The sequence below is a fragment of the Euprymna scolopes genome, chromosome 42 (assembly GCF_053919585.1).
Source record: "Euprymna scolopes isolate OS-2025 chromosome 42, ASM5391958v1, whole genome shotgun sequence".
NCBI classification, from domain to species: Eukaryota; Metazoa; Mollusca; class Cephalopoda; order Sepiida; family Sepiolidae; genus Euprymna; species Euprymna scolopes.
This window is the reverse complement of record NC_136523.1, coordinates 43,735,519-43,761,263: the sequence shown is the minus strand read 5'-3', so window position 1 is coordinate 43,761,263 and position 25,745 is coordinate 43,735,519. Positions and strand designations below refer to the sequence as shown.

The following is a 25,745-nucleotide window of genomic DNA, read 5'->3' as shown; positions in this document are numbered from 1 at the left end:
GATGTCCCATCCCCTAGAAGAAAAAGTTTAAGAAAAATGAAAAAAAAAAGGGAAAATATCTGTGCATGATGTTTCCAAGCTAATCACGAACCTTATTTCCAGTAAAGCAACTGGCCTTGATGGCATTCCAATTATAGTGCTGAAAAAGCTTCAACCAGAACTAGCTCCCATACTTACACAGCTGTTTAAGCACTGTCTTAAGGAGAATTGCGTCCCAACACCCTGGAAAATCTCATCAGTATGCCCTGTATTTAAGAATTCAGGTGATATGTCATCTCCTTCTCAGTACAGATCAATAAGTCTCCTGTGCATCATGAGTAAGTTGCTGGAATCCATATTAAATAAAGAAGTAGTCAACCACCTTAGCAAAAATAACCTTCTTAGTGACACACAATATGGTTTCCATTTTGCTAGATCTAGAGCAGATGTACTTACGGTTATATCTCATAGGATTAGCGAATCTCTCAACAGAGGCTTCCTTTCTAGGGCAATTGCTCTTGACATATCAAAGGCCTTTGATAGGATATAGCATAAAGGTCTACTTCACAAGATCTCCAGCTATGGTATAGCTGGAAATGTCTTCTAAATTATTAAATCATTTCTCTCTGATAGGTTCATAAGAGTAGTGGTTGATGGGCAGAAATCAGAAGTTCGAAGTATTCATGCTGGAGTCCCTCAGGGATCCGTCCTGGGTCAAAATCTCTTCCTGATCTACATCAATGATCTTCCAAATCACATCCTTAGATCATTCATAGGCATTTATGCTGACCACACTACCATCTATATCAGCACATCAAAGGCTGTAAACGACCATGTTCTTTCTGATTCTCTCTCCTTTGATGTTGAGCACTTGGTACAATGGGGAAAGAAGTGGGTGGTTACTTTTAATGCATCTAAAACCAAGCTTATTTTTTTACATCATAAACGCTCTGATCCCTATCTGGCATCAATTGAAATGACTGGCTCTCGTCTTGGGGAGGCCTCATGTTTTGACAAGCTTTTGAGCTTTTATTCCTGATCTGAAATGAAACACGTACATCAAACCCATTCCAAGGTTGCTGGAAAAATAGTAGGATCCTTCTATCGATTCAGTAGATATCTCGCTGCTGATGCAATTCTCTACCTACCCAAGGATGGAGTATTATTGTCATATCTGGGCAGGAGCTGCTAGAAACAGCTTATCCTGCCTTGACAGAGTTCAAAATAGACTTCGTAGTCTCGTAGGGGATACCCTTTTCTTTTTCCTGCAACCTCTTTCTCACAGAATAGACGTTGTGTGCCTGTCTCTGCTTTATCATTATTTTCATGGCAAGTGCTCGTCTGAGCTCCAATCTATAGTCCCCCGATGCCAAACTTTCATGAAAAACACTCGTCTAGCTGAAAACACTATCAATAATTTCCTCCACTCTTTATCTGTGCCTAAACCTAAATGTAGATTCCATGAACAAAGCTTCTTTCTTAGGACTGCACACCTGTGGAACTATCTTCCGTTTGCCTGCTTTTCAGTGAGTGGCTTGTGGGTGACTCCTATGTAAAAAAAAGTGTTGACTTCTATGTAAAAAAAAAAAAAAGTTCTAAAAGTGCCCCTAAAGAAGATCAGACGTTACATCGGCAAAAATGGTGTTAAGAAATTAGTGTCCAAGATGAGAACAGTAGTTTTAAATAATATAATTCATAAATCTTAAATCTTCATTTCAGAAATTCTGAAAGATGCGTTTTATGTTTCAGAATTTTTGAGATGAGGATTGATAATTGGGATTATTCAGACTATCATTCTCATCTTGAATGTCATTTCAGCCAGATGTATCTTGTCGAACTTGGGAATATCTGCACCAAATTTTGAACCGAATCCTTTAATCTAGCACAGGGATGCAAACAAATGCGACAGGAACTGGAGTAGTGCGGAGATTAGATGTGATGTTTCGGCCATTTATAAAAGTGTCAACAAAGCAGGAAAAGGTGTAAAAAAAACCCCAAAAAAACAAATATATAGCAAATAACTGTTACCAAAGGCAAAATAAGTTACTCTTCTACCTATCTGGATAAGTTTTTTTTTTTTAATTATTCATCTTAAGTGTTATTTTCACAATATTTTGGCCAATGTAACCTCCAACCTTCTTCAGGTGCATTTTGTCGAACTTGTGAACTTTGAACGAACCTCTTTATTTAATTTGCAGGGACAGAACGCTCTTGTTCAGTCAGCCATAGAAGTCTTAAATAATTTTCAATTGTATTCTTAGTATCATCCGCCCTGAGGATTGAACCTTCAACGTCCAAAGGAGTGTAACTTAGAACTGAATTTTACTTAGTATTTTTATCTTTTACACCACGAGTCCCTACGGACCATTGAACTTTGAACGAACCTCTTTATTTAATTTGCAGGGACAGAATCCTCTTGTTCAGTCAGCCATTTTTCCCGATTTAATCCAAATAATACAGATGCCTTTTTTGTTTTTACCTTTCTTGATAAAATAAATAATTCGTTTCAGATTTTATCGCGGTCAAGTTCAAGGCAAGATGGACGAATAGTGACGTCTATAGAAAAGGCGTTCTTGTATTTCCAAAACTGTCAAAATGAAACGGACATAGAATTGCTTGGAGCTGCACCAATTAAAAAGGTCAGTTTGCTCTCTTTTTAATGTTGTTGTTGTTGTTGTTGTTATTATTATTATTATTATTATTATTATTATTTATTTATTAATATTTTATAATTATTTATTATTAATTATTATTATTATTATTTATTAATATTTTATAATTATTTATTATTAATTATTATTATTGTTATTTATTATTATTACTATTTTATTATATATTATTGTTATTATTATTATTAATTATTATTTATTTATTACCATTTTATTATATATTATTGTCATTATTATATATTATTAATTATTATTTATTATCAATTATTATCTATTATTATTAATTATTATTATTATTATTATTATTAATTATTATTTATTTATTACTATTTTATTATTATATATTATTGTTATTATTATATATTATTATTAATTATTTATTATTATTAATTATTATTTATTTATTTATTACGATTTTATTATTATATAGTATGGTTATTATTTATTATTATTATTATTTATTAATTATTATTAATTATTTATTATTATTATTTATTATTATTATTTATTATTTATTTATTTATTACCATTTTATTATTATATATTATTGTTATTATTATATATTATTATTAATTATTATTTATTATTATTATTATTATCATTATTGATTATTATTTATTATTATTAATTATTATTTATTTATTACCATTTTATTATTATATATTATTGCTATGATTATATATTATTATTAATTCATTACTATTTATTTTATTATTCGTTATGAGAAAATTTTTTTAAGCAGTTACGATTTAATAAAATATTTGTGATTTACGTAAGTAATATAAATGCATTTAATAGTAGTCTGATCTTTAAATTAACCCTCAGCTGAATCAACCGCCGATAACACACAGATACCCTCTAATTATTTGTTTGAGCCAAGTACATAATACAAAGTACGAAACAAAAACTCTTTTATCATATTTAAATGCAAAAGCTTACCGAAGTAAACGTTTTCAAAAATATGTTAAAAATAAAATACAAAACGTCCGCAGTAAAGTGGGCATGAACGAGAACACAAAAATTAATATTTCCCAGTCAACGTCCAAACCCATTAGGCCACGGCGACTATGACGTTGCAAATGTATGTAGTTAACGTATTCGAGAAGTGAAGCGCAAATGCGTTTAGAAAAAGAAGATTTTACGTGCCCCCCCCTCCCTTCTGATTCTGCGGTTGTTAAGGGAGAAAAAAATTTATACCCTGAATTTCACATATGCATTTGAAGAGAGTATCAGAATCATTCCTATGCCTTCTAGATTTCAAATTTTGGTGAGACATACACCCATACATACAACCATAAATAAAAACATACATAAAAACATACAAACATTCACACTAACAGACATTTGCCCTTTATATAATAGATGTCATAGTTTATGAATTTTCAGATGAATTAAAAGTGGAACAAATAGATCACGAGTACATCTAGTAAATTATAATATTGTTTTCTTCTTCATTTGCAGTAGCACAAGTATGGTACAAGGCCTCTTCCACTGAGCACTCTTTAAATTCTTTGCATTCTATAACCGTTAATTGCGCGTTTTCTAATTCAGATGATTGCAGACCTTCAAGGTTGGAGTATCGGTGACAAAAATTGGTCGAACAAATCCTGGAACTTTTTGGAAGCTCTGACTCTGAATCAGAAAATTGGAGGCTCAGCTTTTTTTTCTGTCTCCGTAGAGAACAGCGACTGGGATGCCAACTTAACTGTATTATCGGTAAGTCTTTTTGCTTGTTTTAATTATAATGTTTCATGTGGCGACCCGTCCTCCCTCAGTCAAGATGGAACATGAAGAAGGCCACTACAAGTGCAGTTCTAGGTGGTTAGAACCCCCACCAAGGTTCTGCGATGCAGCTCCAGTTGCTATCACGAACAGGACTGATATGACACTGGATGCACAGTTGTTGATCTTTCCTATCTTCTTTCTTCAGCTGAAAAGAAAGATCATTTAACTTGGTTGGTTTCTCTCTTTTAAGTTCGCTTATAAGAATTAACAATAATAATAACCGACGTTAGTTGTAGTTTTCATATGATTAATTATTCACAAAAGAGAAAAATAAAAATATTAAGTATGTACAGTTTTTCACAGGAGAATCAAAATAAAAGCATTAAAATGGCAATTGCAAGTTTCCTCTTTCTGGTGGTTACAACAGTCAGTGAACAGAGCCTTAGTCAGTTTTTTCAATAACCGACTTTTGTTTTTAATTGGTCAACGGAGAAGTGTTTATCGGATAGTAGGGTGGGGAATGGTGGACAGTTTCTCTGAGTCAACTCACTCCAGACTCTCTGCAAAAACTGATTTTTCTTGCTCTGCATAGACTTATGTATGCTGGGTTGGGGTAGGTAGGAACACGCCTGGTTGCCCCAGTTAACCAATCATCATCATCCAGTCTATGGCACCTTGGTTCATCCTGATTGGATAAGCAGCTACCTCTCTCCCACGTCCAGATCAGGTAATTTTTCACCAATAATGGTTCTCTTGCCAATAATCGTCACACATGCCCAGGAACCCGTACTGACTGCTAATATCTCCAAATAATCATGTTTCATAGAAATCTTGTTTCATATTTCCGACTTTGTTTTTCCCGTTACAAAGGAAATGTATTTTACATCAGCGACGACAACTGGTAGGGTTACTTGCTGCTTTCTCAAACCCACCATTAAATTTTAATTTTATTTTTAATGAATAACAATATTTATTAAAAACAATTTCACTCTTCTGCTCTTTCTAACAGTTAAATCTTAATATGCCTAAATATATTTTAATTTATGCAGATCTTTTTTTTTTTATTATTATGGTGACAATTCTCTGTTGATTATTATTATCTACCCAATATATGCTGTAATGTAAAAAAAAAAAATTAGGTGCCACCAGCTAGAATTGAAACCAAAACATAATACTCCAGCCTTAATTATTACTGTTCAAGCTGTTGTCAAATGGATGAGAAATAGTTAAAAATGAATCCACAATGTATATATATATATATATATATATATTTAATTTAGCTCTCCATAACCCCTCCTCTTCTTATCGTGTCACATAATAATAATAATAATAATAATAATAATAATAATAATAATAAAAATAATAATAATAAAATAATAATAATAATAATAATAAAATAATAATAATAATAAAAATAATAATAATAAAAATAATAATAATAACTAACAAACAAGAACTGTGGAAATTCTATAGAATGAGAAATATATTTAATTAACAAATATTTTTTGATTGGTGATGGGATGATTCCAATATTTTTCCCAATTCCGATACAATTACCGTTTCTTTATAAATCTTTAAATATTTAACTTATAAAGTTGTTATATTTTCTCGATTACTGTAAAAATACGTGTTTAATATGCAGATATATTATCAAACATAAAAACACACTTGTGGGATATGAGCTATAGATTTTAGTTTGGCTGATAGTTTAAAATTAATAAACATTTATTATTTTATCATTACTACCAGCAGTGGAAGATTTTTTTTAAAACAAAATCATATAAAGAAAGACAATTAAAAGTATCGTTTTTGGCATCAGGAAATAGGCACAATTTTTCCGATTCTGATACCCCCAAAAGTTCTGATTTTTCTGATTACCAATTCTGATTAACTGTCCTAACACTAGTTTTGATAAGACTGAATTTTTTTTGGATAATACAAAAACTTAGTTCTTGGATAAAAAAAAAAACAATACCATGCAGCAAATATGAGTTTATGAACATTTCTATGAAAATAATGTCCATTGTAATTTAAATATACAACTGACCCAAATGAGATAAATTAATAAATACTAATAAATATTGAGAAAGTAATATTGTGCTACATAGTTCAATACAAATAATAAAATCACATTGTAAGAGACAATTTTTAATTTACTCCTTCAGTCCCGCACCTCTTGGCAGTCAATGTTCTTTTTTGCCCTGTTTCTTTTAAATGTTCCTTCTTTTTATGTAACATTTCACTGACTTCTTGCTTCACGTCGAAATTACAAGTTCCTTTTTCACACCATTACAATAATAATCATATTATTATTATTATTATTATGACGATATTCAGAAATGAGACTACATCCAAAGGAGGTCACTCATATTATAGTCCAGGTTTTACCGGAATAAATATTTTTAGAAAGAAATTGACACAAGATTATATTTTTGCTTTTAACTTAGAGCAAAAAAATAGGTTAGTTCAAATCAAGTATTGATATGTCAGATGAATTGCTATTTGGGTTTGACTTTGAAAAATAAAGAAATTTTTTTTTATTTAATCAAATTATATTTAAGTTATTAAGAGCAAGCTACAACTGTTCACCAAACAGAATCAAATAGGTGGGTTGAATTGGCTAGTGTTTTGCAATTCTTACAGAGAGATGTCAACATCCTTCCACATACGGCGCCCGATATTCCAAAATGGTCACCCATCTGTACTAACCAAAATCAATATTGTTTAACTTTGGTGATCTAACAGAATCAACATATAAACCTGATTAATCCTGGCTAGTATCACACAAAATGGCAATGGAAAGTCAACTAGGATGAAAGGCATGAAGGAACAGCACCATTCAGACCTCCACTGAAATGATGCGGTATAAACTGAAAACTTGGGGAGGCTCGTTGTCACTCAAATTTTGTTTTTGTAGTAAGTAAACTATCAACGATGAATCTCAAGAAAGAGACTTTACTTTATATCTATTATTATACTAAATAATTCCAACCCAGTTAAAGTATTTTGGGGAAGGAGTTAAATCGAGTTACAATTTTATTATTAACAACACACAGCAGTGACCCACAAGAAAAACTGATGGACTAAAAGGCAATATTGATTTTTAACGTTATGATCTTAGTGTCAAGTTAATTATCATATTAACAAAACAATATTAGTGTTATAACCTGGTTTAATGTTATATTTAGCATCATAATAAGCAAACGTTATTAGTGTAAGAAACCTTGTTTAATATTATGTCTACTATGATAGTAAGTAAATTTTATGAGCGTTAGGAACCTTGTTTAATATTATGTCTATTATGATAGTAAGTAAATTTTATGAGTGTTAGGAATCTTGTTTGATATTATGTCTATTATGATAGTAAGTAAATTTTATGAGCGTTAGGAACCTTGTTTAATATTATGTCTATTATGATAGTAAGTAAATTTTATGAGCGTTAGGAACCTTGTTTGATATTATGTCTTATGATAGTAAGTAAATTTTATGAGCGTTAGGAACCTTGTTTAATATTATGTCTATTATGATAGTAAGTAAATTTTATGAGCGTTAGGAACCTTGTTTAATATTATGTCTATTATGATAGTAAGTAAATTTTATGAGCGTTAGGAACCTTGTTTTATAATGTGTCTATTATTAAAATGATGCCTCCTTTCAGTCTCTAGAGACAATGGATAACCCCTGCAAGTGTAATTGTGAGGCAAAGGTTGGGCAATCTCCAACCACACCTTTCCTGAATCAGCACTGTTTAAGTTTTGTGGCAATAATTCCAACCCAGTTAAAGTATTTGGGGGAAGGAGTTAAATTGAGTTACAATTTTATTCTTAGCAACACAAAACGTAGATTCCATGAAAAAAGCTTCTTTCTTAGAAGTGCACGCCTGTGGAACTCTGTTTCGTTTGCCTTTTTCCAACCTGACTACAACTTGGATGTCTTCAATTCCAACATAAACAAATTCCTGATAACCGCCCCCTTAAGTAAGACACTTTATCAAATCTCCATTATGATGATTACTACAATATTATCCCGTTGATTACTGTACACGCAATAACCCTTATCCCTGAGTGGCTTCCGGGCCTTGATAAGTGGTGACTACCATGTAAAAAAAAAAAAAAGCAGTGACCCACAAGAAAAACTGATAGACTAAAAGAAAATATTGATTTTTTTTATGACGAAAACTATCGATAACAAAAATCAGGACAAAGAGTAACTTTATCCAGTCATGAAAAACTCGATCGATGCCTCTGTTCAGTCTCAAGAAACAATGGTAGCTGCATATAGCTGCGTGTATAATTGTGAGGCAAAGGTTGCACAATTACCAACCACACCTCTCCTGAATCGGCACTGCTTGAGTTCAGTGGCAAGAAGAAGTTCAGGACGACTAGAAACAATACAGATAAGCAGAGAGAACATACAGCACCTGGAATTCCCAAATGGTCACCCATTTTTAATACTAACCAGGCTCAGCATTGCTTAACTTTGGTGTCAATGTGATAATGCCATAATATAAAAATCATATGAAAACCATGTTTGAGATAAAACGCTACATTAAAAAAAAATCTTTCATCTTCTTCTTTTTTTTTTATCAGTTTATGCAGACTGGTCTGACGCTAAAAGCCAAAGAGGCTTACATCAAGGATGCTTCGTCTCGACTTTTTGCAAACTACGCCAAGAAAATTGTCTCCTTGCTCGGAATCAAACAGAAAACGCACAACAAAATTATGGATCTTTATCAATTTGAAAAAAAACTTGCACATGTAAGTATTGTTGTTACCTATATAAAGATTCTGCACCACCCCCACACACATATACATATGTGTTGTTGCTGCATATACAAAATACTGTACCAACCACACACACATGCACATACATAAACACACGCGCACACAAATATATATGTATGTTACTTATACAAAAATACTGTACCAACCACACACACATACACATGCACACACATAAACACACGCACACACAAATATATATGTATGTTACCTATACAAATATACTATACCAACCACACACACATGCACATACATAAACACACGCGCACATAAATATATATGTATGTTACCTATACAAAAATACCAAGCACATTTTATGATTGTTTTTCAAGGCCAAATGTTTAAGAAAGCAATTTAATAAAAATGATGTTGTATAACTTGAATTTAACTTGTAAATACTGTTTAACAAATAACGTGGGTCGTTAAATGCAAAAGCACCAAATGACATTAATTTTATCAAAATAAAATTGTAAAAACATTTATTATATCGAAATATAAGGCACTTATGCATTATATGGATGGGGCGATTTTGTTTTGTTAGGTTTCATTGAACATATATGTGTATTGTTACCTATACAAAAATACTAGCATGCACACATATATGTATTATTGTTGCCTATACAAAAATAATATACTAAAAACATACAAACATATATGTTTATTATTACCTATACAAAAATACTATATCAACCACACATACACACAAATGCATATATATGTATTGTAAACAAAATTGTTAGCACGATAGATGAAGTAATTTTTATAAATAACAATAAATTTAAGACTAGCAGAGCTACTTGGCGTTGCCCACGGCAAAAGTATAACACATTTCCATCAAAACTTCTTTCTATCTCTCCTTCCTACTTTCTTGGCTTCCCTTCCTTCCCCAGCCCCGTCTTTCTTCTCTGCCCAGGCCATTCCTCTCTTCGAATGCACACACACACACACACACACACACACACACACATATATATGTGTGTGTATATATATATATATACACTTATTGACATCAGGTTAGTACTTTTTTTTCTAAATTTTTGATATTATTCATCTGAGGCAACTAAAGAAAATACTAACTTTGTAGGTATTTGTTTTGTCGTATTTGATTTTTAGCCAGACATACAAACATTTACACATATAATATATATTATATATATTATAGATTTTCAAGCAATTTTTATATAAAAGAGACAGTGCTATTTCGTCAACTTTTTGAAGTTCTATTTTGAAGCGATCTGAAAAGTAGAAAATCTTACATAAAAAAAAACCCTACTTGTTGACACTGCGTTTCGTACAGGTGTTGTTTCACGACCATTCCTCTGGCCTTCATCAGGTGGTAACTGCAACGGGATAGGAACTCTTAATCTCCTAACTGCATCCTCAAGACGACAACAACTATGGAAGGCAGTAATTGCTGAGGATGCAATTAGAGATTCAGAGTTTCTATCCCATCGCGGTTACCACTTGACGAAAGTCAGAGGAATAGTTGGCCGAAACGTCTTGAAACAACAACTAAAAAGATGAGGATAACATTCTCCTTTCTTTAATTTTAATTTTTGTTTTCTGAAACGAAGAATATCTATTTTTTTTTTAAATAAATTTTTTAGATGAGGACTGATTGTTTGTATTACTTGATTGGACTATTGTTCTCATCCTGAGTGTTATCTGGCTCTGTAGATGGTTTCGTATCCTTGGAGTTGTTTATTTCGCCATATTTCCACATGTGAAAAAAAAAATTATTAAAATACAAAATCATCTCCAGAGCCAATAACTTTTCTCCTTTATTTTCCAAGACGGCATTCAACATGCCTGACAAAGGGCGAAGGCTATACCGACTGAAACGTGGCACAAATAACACTCAAGATGAGAACAGTAATCCGATCAAGCAAAGTAATGCTAACAATCAGGCTACATCTCTATTATATTTGATATATGCTCACGTGACAAAGATTTTTCTGAACAAACAATGAATTTTATTTCAGATTTTCACGAATAAAGACGAGATGATTGATCCAATAAAAACGAGGAATCGAATAAAACTTTCACAGCTGACCGAATTAGTGGGAAACAAGGTAAACAGCAAAAGATTAACACACACATATACACTATGTAAATGTACATATATATGCATATGCATATACATATATGTGCATATGCACATATATATGCATATGCACATATATATGCATATGCACACACACATATATATATATGTGCACATATATGCATATATATACATACATGCATATATGCACATGTGCATATATATGCATATAAATATGCATAGTCGTATATATATGCATATATATGTGCAGGTATATATATATATATTCATATGTATGTGCATATATATGCATGTATATATATATATTCATATATATGCATATATATAGGCATATCCATATATATATGCATATATATATGCATGTATATATATACATATATATGTATATACATGTATATATGTATACATGTATATACATATACATGTATATGCATATACATGTATATACATATTCATGTATATGCATATACATGTATATGCATATACATGTATATACATATACATGTATATGCATATACATATGTATATACATATATATGCATATACATATATATGTATATGCATGTATATGCATATACATGTATATGTATATGTATATACATGCATATGTATACCCATGTATATGCATATACATGTATATGCATATATATATATGCATATATATATATGTATAGGCATATATATGTATGCATATATATATATGTATAGGCATATATATGTATAGGCATATATATGTATATACATATATATGCATATAAATGTATATGCATATACATATACATGCATATACATATACATGCATATACATATACATGCATATGCATATATATGCATATACATGCATATGCATATACATGTATATGCATATACATATATATGCCTATGCATATATATGCATATACATATATATGCCTATACATATATACGCATATACATATATACGCATATACATATACATGTATATACATCTATATGCATACACATATAGATGTTAATACAGATACATGTATATACACATAGATGTATATGCATATACATATATATACATATATATATGCATATACATATATGCATATACATATATGCATATATATATATGTATATGTGCATATACATATATATATATGTATGTGCATACACATATATATGTATGTGTACATACATATATATATATGTATGTGCATATACATATATATATGTATGTGCATGTACATATATATATATGTGCATATACATGTATATATGTATGTGCATTTACATATATATATATATGTGTGTGTGCACGTACATATATACATATATGTATGTGCATATACATATATATATATATATATGTATATGTACATGTGTACATATATAGTTGTATAATTTTCATTATTTATTTAAACATTATTAACTACAAGTGTTCATGCATGTTTTAGCTGTGATTTCTTTCAAAATCCAAGATAATCAGGCTGTTCGTGTTAAATGTGAACGTATTTTCCCAAACTTTTTTGTTATTTTTTATTTATTTTAGAGAAAGTTCGGGGTGGGTGGAGAAGGTGGAGGCGAAATCCTTGTCTATGCTGGCAAGCAATTCAGTTTATTCATTCACGGTGATTCATACGTATAATCCTATCTCATCCATTTTTATCATCTAACCATCACACGTGTTACATCATTATAATAAAAAGTTAGTGCTTCTTCACTATCAGAACGACATTTTGTAGTCGATAAATGGAGTTTTCAGATAATAAAAAACTATGGTTTCTACATATTGTTTTTTCAATTGTAATAAATTAGAATGTTTGCTTCCAAATTAGGAGGTCGAAATAACTTGAATATTACTGAATTATTTAAAAAAAAAACAACTTTAATCGTGTTAGCAGGTGAAAAATTTCCGCCATCTTTTTTAAATCGAAACGGAAAATTAGCTTCCTTTTGAACTCCCCTGTGTCTTACATAAGCAAATACGATCGTTATCTTCAAATTCTAATTTTATTTTCTTTAATAAATAATTTTCTACATTATCGATTTTCATAATTTTTGGATATAATCATCTTAAAAATACGAGAACTACGTAGATACCATTGTTTTCATGTGAAATTCAGTATTGCGATTTCCGAAATTTCATTCTGATAGTGTAGGAGCGCCGAAAAGACTTTATATAAATTTATTACCTAGTAATAAATTCTCCAAAGATGGAAAAGATCCACTTTGAAACCTTTCATAAGAATATTCTTGCATTAATTTCTGAGACTATGAATATTGAAAAACTTATAAGGCCAATGAGATAGAAAGTTCTTTTTTTTTTTTTTCTACAAAATAAAAAGCACCAAATAAAACTAAAACTATGGCTTTAAAATTTTAAGGCTTAGCTCAACAGATCATTTTTACATCCCAGCTACACAGACAGAGATGCCACAAATATATTATCTAAATGAACCAATACAAAAGTTGTTTTCTTTTTCATTTATTCACTTCTATATTATTACCAACAAAACAGGTTACTGTTATCAAAATCAATAATACAACTACTTGAAATATTTAAATACAGTACAGATGAAAGATCTAAAGACAATTATATAAATGATTAAGTTGCATGACTATTTGTTTTTAAAATAGTTCATAATAAATTAATGTTTGGTGTTTTTCATTTGTAATTTTATTCCAATATATATATGATGATTGCAACGTCTTGTCAGACGAGTGCCACTCCCTCAGGCACTGAAAGTCCATAAGCCGAAAATGACTTTAGTCCTGCGGGCGAAATTCACACGCTCAAGGAGACATGACACTGAAGACGGTCACTGGTATACGTACATGCACGTATGCATACATATATACACATACATACACATACACACATACATATAACCCACATATATACATACATACATACATACATACACAATACACATACATATACATATGAGGGGCGTGCAATAAGTAAATGCCCCTGACCCACTTCCTATAGCAGTAGAGCAACGAAACTTGACACAGTTATTACTCTACATAGGAACCACCCAGAGTTATGCATTTCTCCCATCGTTTGATGCAGCTCTGGAGACCGTTTTTGTAGAACACCCCAGGTTGGTCCTTCAACCACGACGTGACTTCAGAAATCAAGGCTGCATTATCTGGGAAACGCTTTCCTTTCAAAAACAACTTCATGGCTGGGAAGAGGTGAAAGTCAGAGGGTGCAAGGTCAGGAGAGTAGGGAGGATGGGGAAGGATTTCATAGTCACACGCCCGTGCTCCTGATCTGGCGACATGCGAGTTGTGGACCGGAGCGTTGTCCTGCAGGAGGAGGGTACCTTTGCTGATCTTGCCCCGCCTCTTGATTTTGATAGCTTCCCTTAATTTCCTCAAAACTGAAGCATAATAGGCTCCTGTAATTGTGGTACCCTGTGCCAGGAAATCTGTCATCACTACTCCGTCCTGGTCCCAGAAGACTGTGAGCATGATCTTGCCAGCGGAGGGCTGCACCCTTGCCTTCTTTGGAGGTGGTGAGTCCAAGTACTTCCATCGCATTGACTGGGCTTTGGTCTCTGGATCATAGTGATGGGCCCAGATTTCATCCTGTGTTATCAGTCTTTTGAAAAACTTTGACTCATCTTCTTGGCACATCTCCAAATTCATCCTCGAGCACTCGACGCGTTCTCGCTTCTGGAATGGTGTGAGCAACCTGGCAGACACCTTATGCATATGCAAATGGTCATGAATGATAGTTTCCACAGACCCTATACTAATCTTGACATCTTGGGCTATTTGGTGAATAGTAATGTGTCGATCTTCCAAAATGGCAGCCTCAACTTGACGAACAGATGCTTCATCAATGGCAGAAGGTGGGGGGGGGCTACCAGATCTAGGAGCTGTTTCCACAGACTTCCGGCCATGTTTGAATTCATGATGCCAGCGTTTTACAAGGTCATATGATGGGGCATTATCACCATAAGTTTCTTTCATTTCATCAAAAGTCTCCTGTGGTGTGCGTCCTTTCAAATACAAAAACTGGATCACTGCTCGACATTCAACAGGCTCCATTCAACACCTGACTCAGTTCAAACACCTGTAAAACAGAAACCACAATTAGTTCAGAGCTGTAATTTGCCACATAACCCGTAGAGATATAAATTATTGCACATGCAAAATTTCAGCTAGATCAGACAACTGGAAGTGGGTCAGGGGCATTACTTATTGCACGCACAAGACGGCTATTGACATACATACATATATATATATATATATAAACACAAATAAACATATATACACATACACACATACATATCTGTAAACATACACACATATATACATACACAATGCGTAATACACATACATACACATACATACATATACATACATGCATCTATACATATACACACACACATGCATATATCCACATACATACAAACAATATATATATGATGATTGTAACGTCTTATCGGACGAGTGCCACTCCTTCAAACACTTAAAGCCTATGAGCCCAAAAATGACTTCCATCGCTACAGGACCATTTTAATAGACAAATGCCTGAGGGAGTATCTATACACAGATGATCTTACAGAGTCTTAGCTTTGTACGACAGCCAAGTCTCTCTCTCGGTTCAAAATGTTGAGATCCAGCAACAAGCAAGAGCAAGATAGCCAGCAACAAGTTAAACTGCAGACCAGCTTAATGTGGGTACTGGTCTCCTGCTTTATGGGTTTTTTAAATCAGAGATTTGCTTCTCCTAGAAAGGTTGCCTTCACCACGGCTTACGGGAGCTCTCTCCACCCCAACACACACATACATACACACAAACACACACGGTGCTAGTTGGCCGCTGACCTCGAAAAAGGGTTCATTCGCCCTTTGGAAGGTCTTGTTTTTAATCCTTCAGGGAGACTAGCCACCCTCCTCACCAAACAAGTCTGGTGGGGGTACCAGTTTAGTCGCCGGTGACCCGACCATGAGGCAGATAATACTGGGTTACATGGTACCAGTAGCATATGACATGACCTGACATACATAGCATATATATATACGTATATACATACACACACAAATATATATACACACATACATGTACACATACATATACACATAGATATACACACATATACATACACATGTACATAAACATACATACACCTATACATAGATACATATAATGATGGCAGATCAATTATTACGTGCTCCCAGCATTTCAAGCCTACACGCGTCACAACTTTTGCATCGCCACAGGACCATTTTTTATAGACAAATGCCTGAAATCTCTCTCTTGGTTCAAAATGTTGACATCCAGTAACATGTTTTTTTTTTAAATCAGAGATTTGCTTCTCTTAGAGGGGTTGCCTTCACCACGGCTTATGGGAGCCCTCTCCACCACACATACACGTGGAAATAAATACACGCGTACATACAGATGTACGCCAACATATGTATGCATGTGCACACACATGCAAACATAATCACATAGAGGCACACATATACGCATATACATACATATGCATATACATACGTACACACATATATACATGTAAAATACACATTCAAAAGTCATAAATAGTAAGTGATCAGCGACTGGACCGTTTTTGTCTCTTTTCCTTCCTGATCTTTTTTTTTTTTTTTTTTTTAATAAAGTTTGTTTTAGACTCACACTTCTGCAGTACATGATAATGATGTTGACAAATTCACGCATAATCTAAAAAAAATAAATAGATAAATATATATATATATATATATTTTTTTTTTTTTGAAAATTATGCGTGAATTTGTCAACACCATTATCATGTACGGCAGAAGTGTGAGTCTAAAACAAACTTTACTAAAAAAGAAGAAAAGAAAAAGATCAGGAAGGAAAAGGGACAAAACCGGTCCAGTCGCTGATCACTTACTATTTATGACTTATATATATATATATATATATATATATATATAGTCTAAAGACGCTTTGAATAAAAAAAAGTAAAATAAAATAAAGAATGCCGTTTAAATTCCCGGAAAAGAAAAAGAAACCAAATTTAACCTATTGCAGACATAATCCGACTTCTAAAAATTTTATAATTGAAGGAGAATTCATTTATATAAGAACGGAAAGAAAAAAAAAAAAAAAAAATTAATTGAAATTGTAAAATAGACTTAGCACTTGCATAAGCCGATTTCTGAAAAGTCTTCAATTTTAAAAGAATTTATCTATATAAGGATGAAAAAAACGAAAAGTTTAACTAAAATTTTGTAAATAGTAAACGGGGATCCTCAGCTGCTTACCATGTAGCTGTTTCGGATATATATATATACATATATACTAGGGGGAGGGGGGGGCGTCCAGCTTTGCCTGGTCGTAAAATACGCTTAGCTATGATATTTTAACTTGTCCAGATTTCATAAATATTATGAGAGTCGTGATTTCAAAAGTAAAAAAAAAAAATATTTGGGTGCTATCAGTTCGAATCGAAACTGAAACTGTAGCATTCAAAGCTGGTGACGTTACCACTTATCTCTCTCTCTCATATATATATATATATATATATATATATATATATATATATATATATATATATATATATATATATAAACACATGAAAAAGATATAAGTATAATGTGTACTAAATTATTTTTTATTTCCAGATAAATTTCACTCTTTTGGTTGCTGGACTTCGCGGAAAAGCACACGCCGAAGATTTGGATGTTGTTGTCGCCTCAGATGATTATTTTGAACGACTTAAAAATCTTCTGCAAAAAACATCAGACGAGTAAGATTTTTTTTTTCAAATTATCAAGGAACCATGATATCTTTTTCCCCATTACAATGATTAAAATCAAGATATAATGTTACTGAACCTTATGTCTAGAATTCTTATTCCAATTGTGGTTAAAATTTATTACTTGATTTCTATTCTAAAAAATGTCTAAAATTTTAGGGTTAAGTTTATGGGATCTTCTTTTTTGTTTTACTCCCAAGAAGGTATATTGCCATTTGGAATGCAAAGGGATTATCTCTAATAGGGAATTGTGGGGAGTTGAACAGTGAGATGTCTATTCACATTGCATTTATATTTCTGCAGGTTAGTACAGTCAGGAAAGCAGGAAATTGGGAGAGGATTCCAATTCCAAAGTCTAGTAGATTGGAGGATTTTTTGTTGGTTGTTTTTGTTTTACGGCATATCAACCCTTTTCAGGTTATTAAATGCCAAATCCAGTGATTTTGAAGAAAAATTTCTCATAGAATATATTTGTTTGTTTTTTTTTTTTCAAGTCAGTTTCTATTTAACACATAGTTGGGACCCTAACATGTACTACCACTCTGGGTGAGAGTAGCCCTGGGAGCAATTAAGGGATGGCTCCACACTCCCCAAAGGCCGCAAGCTGGGGCCTCACCATCGGATATAGTTTAAGGTCATATCCAAGACCCAGTAGATTGGAGGAAGAAACTATTGGAGTAACTATTGGCTTTCCGGTGGCTAGGGACTTTGTAACAAGGCGCGTACAGGGGCTATATGCAAATGCTAAGCCGTCACAGTAAGGAAAAACAAAAACAAAAATAACTATAAAAAGGAGAGAGAGAGAGAGAGAGAGAGAGAGAGAGAGAGAGAGAGCATGTTCAAGAAGATGATCACATGAAAGGCGTCACAGCCGTAACAAGAAGTCACGCATAATGAGAGAATGAGAAAATAAACGTCGTTGTTGCATGAAAAAGTGAGTTTGTTATTCTTTGTCTTGGTCTCCTTTGCGAAGTAGACTGCTACAATGTGTTGTGTCCCGTGTGTAATGTTACGACCTCAACAGTGAAAGGGTGGAATTTTGCTGCTTGTCGAGTTAAGTTGTCGAAGGAGAACAAGTGTTATGAGTTACATACAGACCCCATTCCATTAAAATTGCTTGTAAAGCAGGAACGGTGATGCAACACTGCGGTGATGAGACAGAGGGTGGAGGTTGGCCGGTAGTGTGGGACCTATTAGGTTTGAGATAGATTTTTTGGATTTTGTCTAAGAGTAAGAGACTAGTGGTAGATGCACCAGTCCAGATTATCGATTGGACATTAATTTACTAATTTCTTTGCTTGAATCGATTAATACGTCAAGAAATGGTATTTTATTATTGATGTTTGGTTCATGGGTGAATGTGTGGAAATTCAACTAAAAATACTAAAAAGCGATGCCTTAACAATTGCACACGATGACCAAAATTAGAAGCCATACTTATCAAAAGACTACAGCCCTTTTTTAACAGGATCTCATTTAACACCGGACAAATATATTAACCGTATTTAATGACTAACGAGAAACTAAATAAATAAACTATGCAATGAGAAAATCGAAATTAAAAATAAAATAAAAATATTTTAATTTTTAATTTATTTTATTTACTTACTGATATTCTTACCTGTCATTATACTATAAAAAAAAACCTGTAACGTATAATTCATTAATTTATCCTCCTATTTTCCTTCTCTTTTTCTTTCCTTTTTTATAAACAATAAACAATAAATATTTTTCAATCCCTCCCCGCCCGGCTAAATCACTTTAAACCCCATTTGCAACCCGTCCCTTCCTCCTCCCACCACACCATGCCCACTAACATTAACTCTCCAACCTGTTGCCATGGTGATCCTTTAAATTAACTGTTACTATGCCGTTATAAATAAGAATAGCGTCTTTTAATTTTTAACCGTTATAAACTAAAAAAAAGTATATAAGAATTAACACAATTAATATTTAATTATAAACCCCTTTCTTATTATATACACTCCTACTACTTTAAATTCAAACGTCCTCTCCCTTCCACTCCCCCCTTTTTTTCTTACTCCCCTTCATCTACGATTTTTCCATTCTTATTTGATTTTATAACTTAGTCCATCTATGAATTCTGACGATGCTAGTTGGATATTTCCTCTCTTTGAGGATCTTCCTCTAGCTGAAACAATATGTAAACTCATTCTGGACTCACAGTAATAAATTTCCTATATATATATATATATATATATATATATATATATATATATATATATATATATATATATATATAGTGTAAAATTTTGTTGTAAATCCAAAGACTCACATTTTCTTTTTTTATAATCTTCGTTTATTTCCTGAATTTCTTTCCATTACAGCTGTTTCATTAATGGGTAGGCAATTTTACGATTTATGTGTCCATAAAAATATCCTGTCCCCACCAACTTCTTCAGATGTTTATCCATTAGATTTTTACAACAACTTATATATATATGTGTGTGTGTGTGTGTGTGTGTGTGTCCTCTTTTGTGTGAATTTTTACCAATATTTCCCTATCCAGCAACTGAAGCAGACTTGTTTAACATTTTTGCAAAATAAATTGAATTGAATATATATATATATATATATATATATATATTATGATAAATATATATATATTATGATATATATATTATTATATATATATATTATGATATATATATATATATTATGATATATATATATATTATGATATATATATATATATATTATGATATATATATATTATGATATATATATAATGATATATATATATAATGATATATATATATATTATGATATATATATATTATGATATATATATATATATATAATGATATATATATATATTATGATATATATATATATAATGATATATATATATATTATGATATATATATATTGTGATATATATATATATAATGATATATATATATATAATGATATATATATATATATTATGATATATATATATTATGATATATATATATATTATGATATATATATATATATATTATGATATATATATATATTATGATATATATATTATGATATATATATATATTATGATATATATATATATATTATGATATATATATTATGATATATATATATATTATGATATATATATATATTATGATATATATATATATTATGATATATATATATATTATGATATATATATATTATGATATATATATATTATGATATATATATATATATATATATATTATGATATATATACATATTATGATATATATATATATATATATATTATGATATATATATATATTATGATATATATATATATTATGATATATATATATATATTATGATATATATATATATATATATATATATATATATATTATGATATATATATATATATATTATGATATATATATATATATTATGATATATATATATATATTATGATATATATATATATATATTATGATATATATATATATTATGATATATATATATATATATATATATATATGATTTTACTAATACTAAATGTTTTATTGACCATTTTAATGTTTATTTCTTTATTTTTCGTTTTGTCTTTGCAGAGTTCTTGCGAATTACATTGTTCTTAACACAATTGAAGTCATGAGTATGTACATGCCGAGGAATTTCCTCAAAGCTTACCTCGGCATCTTTGAATCGTGGTCCGACCTGACAAAAATTCAGAGCCGATGGAAACACTGCGTCAATGCTGTCAAGACGGCTTTCCCGTTGCCTTTAGCCGCCCTGTATGCTCTCAAGAACTTCCCGATATCAAGCAAGAGAGAGGTGCGTTGACATAAGTAATATTTTACTGAAGTGACCCCTAATATTCTCCTTGGCCTTTTTGGCTAGGAGCAAAGTGTACCTCCCCTAAAGATCTCCATCTCTAATTCATTTCCTCCCACTTAATTTGCACCCCTACTTAGAGATCAGCCTGTTTATTTTCAGTTTTTAACAAACTGGAAAACAGTAGGCGATATTTATAGTTATCCAAAAGCCTTTATTTTCGGACTGTCCGTTGAAAGTGAATATTTTTGGTTTTAAACACACAAAGGAAAAAAAAAAAAAAAAAACTAGCTTTTTTTTGTTGGTTGGCCGACTTTCGCTTGTTCAAATATCTTCATTTTTCCTCCTTGCAAGAAGCCATTTTCGTTTTTTATATATATTTGCATTTCAGCCCGGCATTGCCCGGGTGTTTGGAGGTGTATGTTGAGAGAAAAAAAAAGGTCAATTTTTTTAACTTTGACCCCTATTATGACCCCTTTGGTTTGGGGCTCAAATCAAGTTATTAAGTTAGATCCATGTCCAAGGAACCTATATCTAAAACTTCAACCCCAAATTGTCGGAGGAGGTTGGTAGAGTTCTCAAAGGTCAAATCGTTGAGCTTCGATCCCTTAACAACCAAATTTCTGGCCGAAAACGGATTACAAAGATTTTCCCCAATCTCAATACCCTGTATAACAAATTTCGAGTCTGTAGACTGAAAATTGACAGAGTCATTGCGTAGGGAAATGTACACACACAGAAACGTTCACTTATATATATAAGCGATGCTCTTTGTGTAAACAAATTGAGCTTAGGTATTTGGACAATGTCAAAACACTGTAAATTCACTGCCTGCATAGCAGCAGCCGTATAGCGTAACGGTTAGAAACTCCGACTGTCGTTTGGGCGATCGGGTTGCTTATCTAGACGCACTGATGAGCTGTGAAACAGCGAAACAGTACTGCATGTGGATGACACATATATATATATATATGAAAAAATTATTACTGTGGCTTAAATATTTGTGTCGATAGCCGGCATGATTTTCATTCTAACTAAATGAATTCCGCATTTTTTTTTCCTTAACTTCGCAAATGGTTTCGTCAACTTATTATATTTTGGTACATATTTTCTATAAAAATTTACCAAGCCCATGAAAGACTCCAACTCTTTATTTTTTGGTGTAGCCACTTTTAGAATTTTCTCTATTAGTGCTTTATCTGGAGAGATCTCTTCCTTTGATATTGAGTAACCCAAAAATGATATTTCATTTCTGTTGGTTACACACTTTTTTGTATTTACTGTCATACCAGCGTCTCTTAGCCGATTCAGTATATTTTCAGTTTTTCTCTTTAAATCATCTTCATTTAAATCTCCAACACAAATATCGTCTTGATAACAGATGGTATTTTCAACATTTCCTATTACTTTTTTAATAGTTTTTTGAAAAATTGGCCGTTTTTATGCCATAAGGCATCCTTTTTCACCTTAACAGGCCTATAGGTGTGTTTATGATCACCACTTCTTTAAAATTTTCATCTATGGGTATTTGGTGTTAAACTGATTTTAGATCTATCTTCAAAAATACTTTCATTTCAGAAGTTTATGTAAAGCTACTTCCACATTCGGAATAGGGTACGAGTCAGCGCAAACTTTATGTTTTTTTTTACACAGTGATCACCACTTATCAAAGCCCTGAAGCCACTCAGGGATAAGGGTTATTGCAAGTACATTACGTTAGTGTGGAGATTTAATGAAGTGTTTACTTAAGGGGGCGGTTCGTTAGGAATTTGTTAACGTTGGACTTGAAGACATCCAAGTGTGCAGCCCTATATATTTTATAATCTCCACAAATTCTCAAGTCACCGTCTTTTTTTAATACCACAATGGGTGATGCCCATTTACTTCCTCCTGGAAGGCAGGTTCTATTAAGTCTTCCTTTATTAACTTTCGCAACTTAGCTATTACTAACGGTAATAAATGCACTGGTACTTTTCTCGCATTGTAGGAGGAGGGGGGACATTTTCTTTTAATTTCAGGCTAGCTTCATAATTTTTTAATTTTCCTGTTTTTTTCCATTTCTATCTCATTAATCAACTTCATTGAATTCATTTTTAATGCGTCATTTCACAACAGTCCCTGCGTTTTTCGGCCAATTTGTAACTATAATGGGTACTACTTCATATTTTTCTTTTAGTTCTATTGAACCTTCAAAGTAACCCATAATTGCTATGATCAAGCCATCAAACCGACGTAATTGTACGTTTTTTTTTTTTTTTTAAACGGTTTTCCCATTTTTCCCATCAAATTTCTGTGTATTATAGTCACAGCGTCTATTCGCATTTCAACAACAATTGTTGATTTTCATATCTCCATTCTTAGATCCAGTATTTTGTATATTATCCTTCTTTACATTAAAGATTTGTCTATTTTCATCCTCTATTCTTTCCACATTTTTCGTTTTACATACTTCTTTGAAGTGATTCTTTTTTAAACACTTTGAACATGTTTTTCCAAATGCTGGGCATTTTTCTTTTTTCATTTCATGAATTTTTTCACAGTATATATATATTTTTTTTTCATTTTTAACGTGTACGTTTCAACCATTATTTCTTCGTAGGAGTTATTTTTATTTTGGTTGTAGGTATGTATTAATTCCCGCTGTTGTATAAATTCTAGACACATATTCAACGGCATGTTTGTAAGTTGTAACCGTTTCATTAGCTTATATCTATGTGCCGAATTATGCATACCTTCAATTAATCTTAGTTGGATTAAGTCTTCTTCTGTTGTCTGTTCTTCTGTTCCTAGTTTTTCAAATTCACAACCGGTGTAAATATTTTACTATCGGTTCATCCACTTCCTGCTTCATTGCCATAAACTTGGTCCTTTCTGCAATCACCAGTCTTTTCTTCAGCCTCATCTTTCCCTTCATAACTTGACTTATTTCTTCGAAAGTCATTTCTTCTAGTTCTCGAGTGTAAACCATTGTAGCAACCTCCATAATTGCTTCACAACCAGTGCTAGCCATGAACAAGTCGGTGATTTCATTTTCCCCTCCGATGTTTTTGTTATCTTTCAACCTTTTGTATCTCGCATTAGCAACGAAACCACGTATTCTGGGTTTTCAAAGACCAGAGAGTATCCTATCGGCGACGTCATTGATATGTCGTGTATAGCGCTAAGTAAGCGTTCAACAAACAGCCTGTTCTAGTTGATGTCAGTTTATAAATATGTAAATTATACCTAATTTGCATATCACTACATGAACATTGTTGGTTTTAAACACACAAACGAAAAAAAAAAAGATAAAAAGAAACTAGCTTTTTTTTTCTGGTTGGCCGACTTTCGCTTGGTCGAATATCTTATTTTTTCCGCTTTGCAAGAAGCCATTTTCATTTTACTGTATATATATATATATATATATATATATATATATATATATATATATATATATATATATAACGTCTGTGTGTGTGTCTGGTCACGAATAGGCTCCTATATGGTTGACTATTTTAAAAAAACTGATTACATATAATGATAGATGTATCGATACATCTGTCATTATGTGATCAGTTTTCTATAATAGTCAACCATATAGGAGCCTATTCGTGACCAGACACACACACAGACGTTCAGCTTATATATATATGAAAGAAATTATTATTGTGGCCTAAATATTTCTCTGTCGATAGTCGGCATGATTTTTGTTTTCTTGGTAAAACAACAAGAAAAGAAAATAAGTATATCAACTCTACAAAAAAGTCGAAACCGCATTAACTCCATTACGAGAATTCAGGACAGCAACGTGAATACTCCACTGGATTTTTAATACGAAAAAAAGATTTCAATTCGGTTTATTATTCCAAATTCTTCAGGATTGAAATTTTTTTTTGCATTCCCTCTCTCCCCCAGAGAGTTAAAATAAATTCTCAATTGCTTTTTGTTCTCTTGTAGTGAAGCCAAGACTACTATTTCTCCGTTACATGTCTCTTGCTCTCTACTCTTCCCTTTCCCCCTTCCTCCCAAATTATGG

At 31.8% G+C, this 25,745-nt stretch overlaps 1 protein-coding gene across 3 annotated transcripts in view; it reads left to right on the top strand.

The window, feature by feature from the left end:
* The window catches only part of LOC145267059 (neprilysin-3-like), a 149,919-nt gene that overhangs the window by 88,187 nt on the left and 35,987 nt on the right, over positions 1 to 25,745 (top strand). For all 3 annotated transcript variants that reach the window (XM_080123011.1, XM_080123013.1, XM_080123014.1), the window contains 6 exons: positions 2,490 to 2,618; positions 4,200 to 4,364; positions 8,963 to 9,130; positions 11,137 to 11,226; positions 17,811 to 17,935; positions 21,508 to 21,730. In XM_080123011.1, the coding sequence (XP_079979137.1) occupies positions 2,490 to 2,618; positions 4,200 to 4,364; positions 8,963 to 9,130; positions 11,137 to 11,226; positions 17,811 to 17,935; positions 21,508 to 21,730 (900 nt within the window). The remainder of the gene's footprint in view (positions 1 to 2,489; positions 2,619 to 4,199; positions 4,365 to 8,962; positions 9,131 to 11,136; positions 11,227 to 17,810; positions 17,936 to 21,507; positions 21,731 to 25,745) is intronic.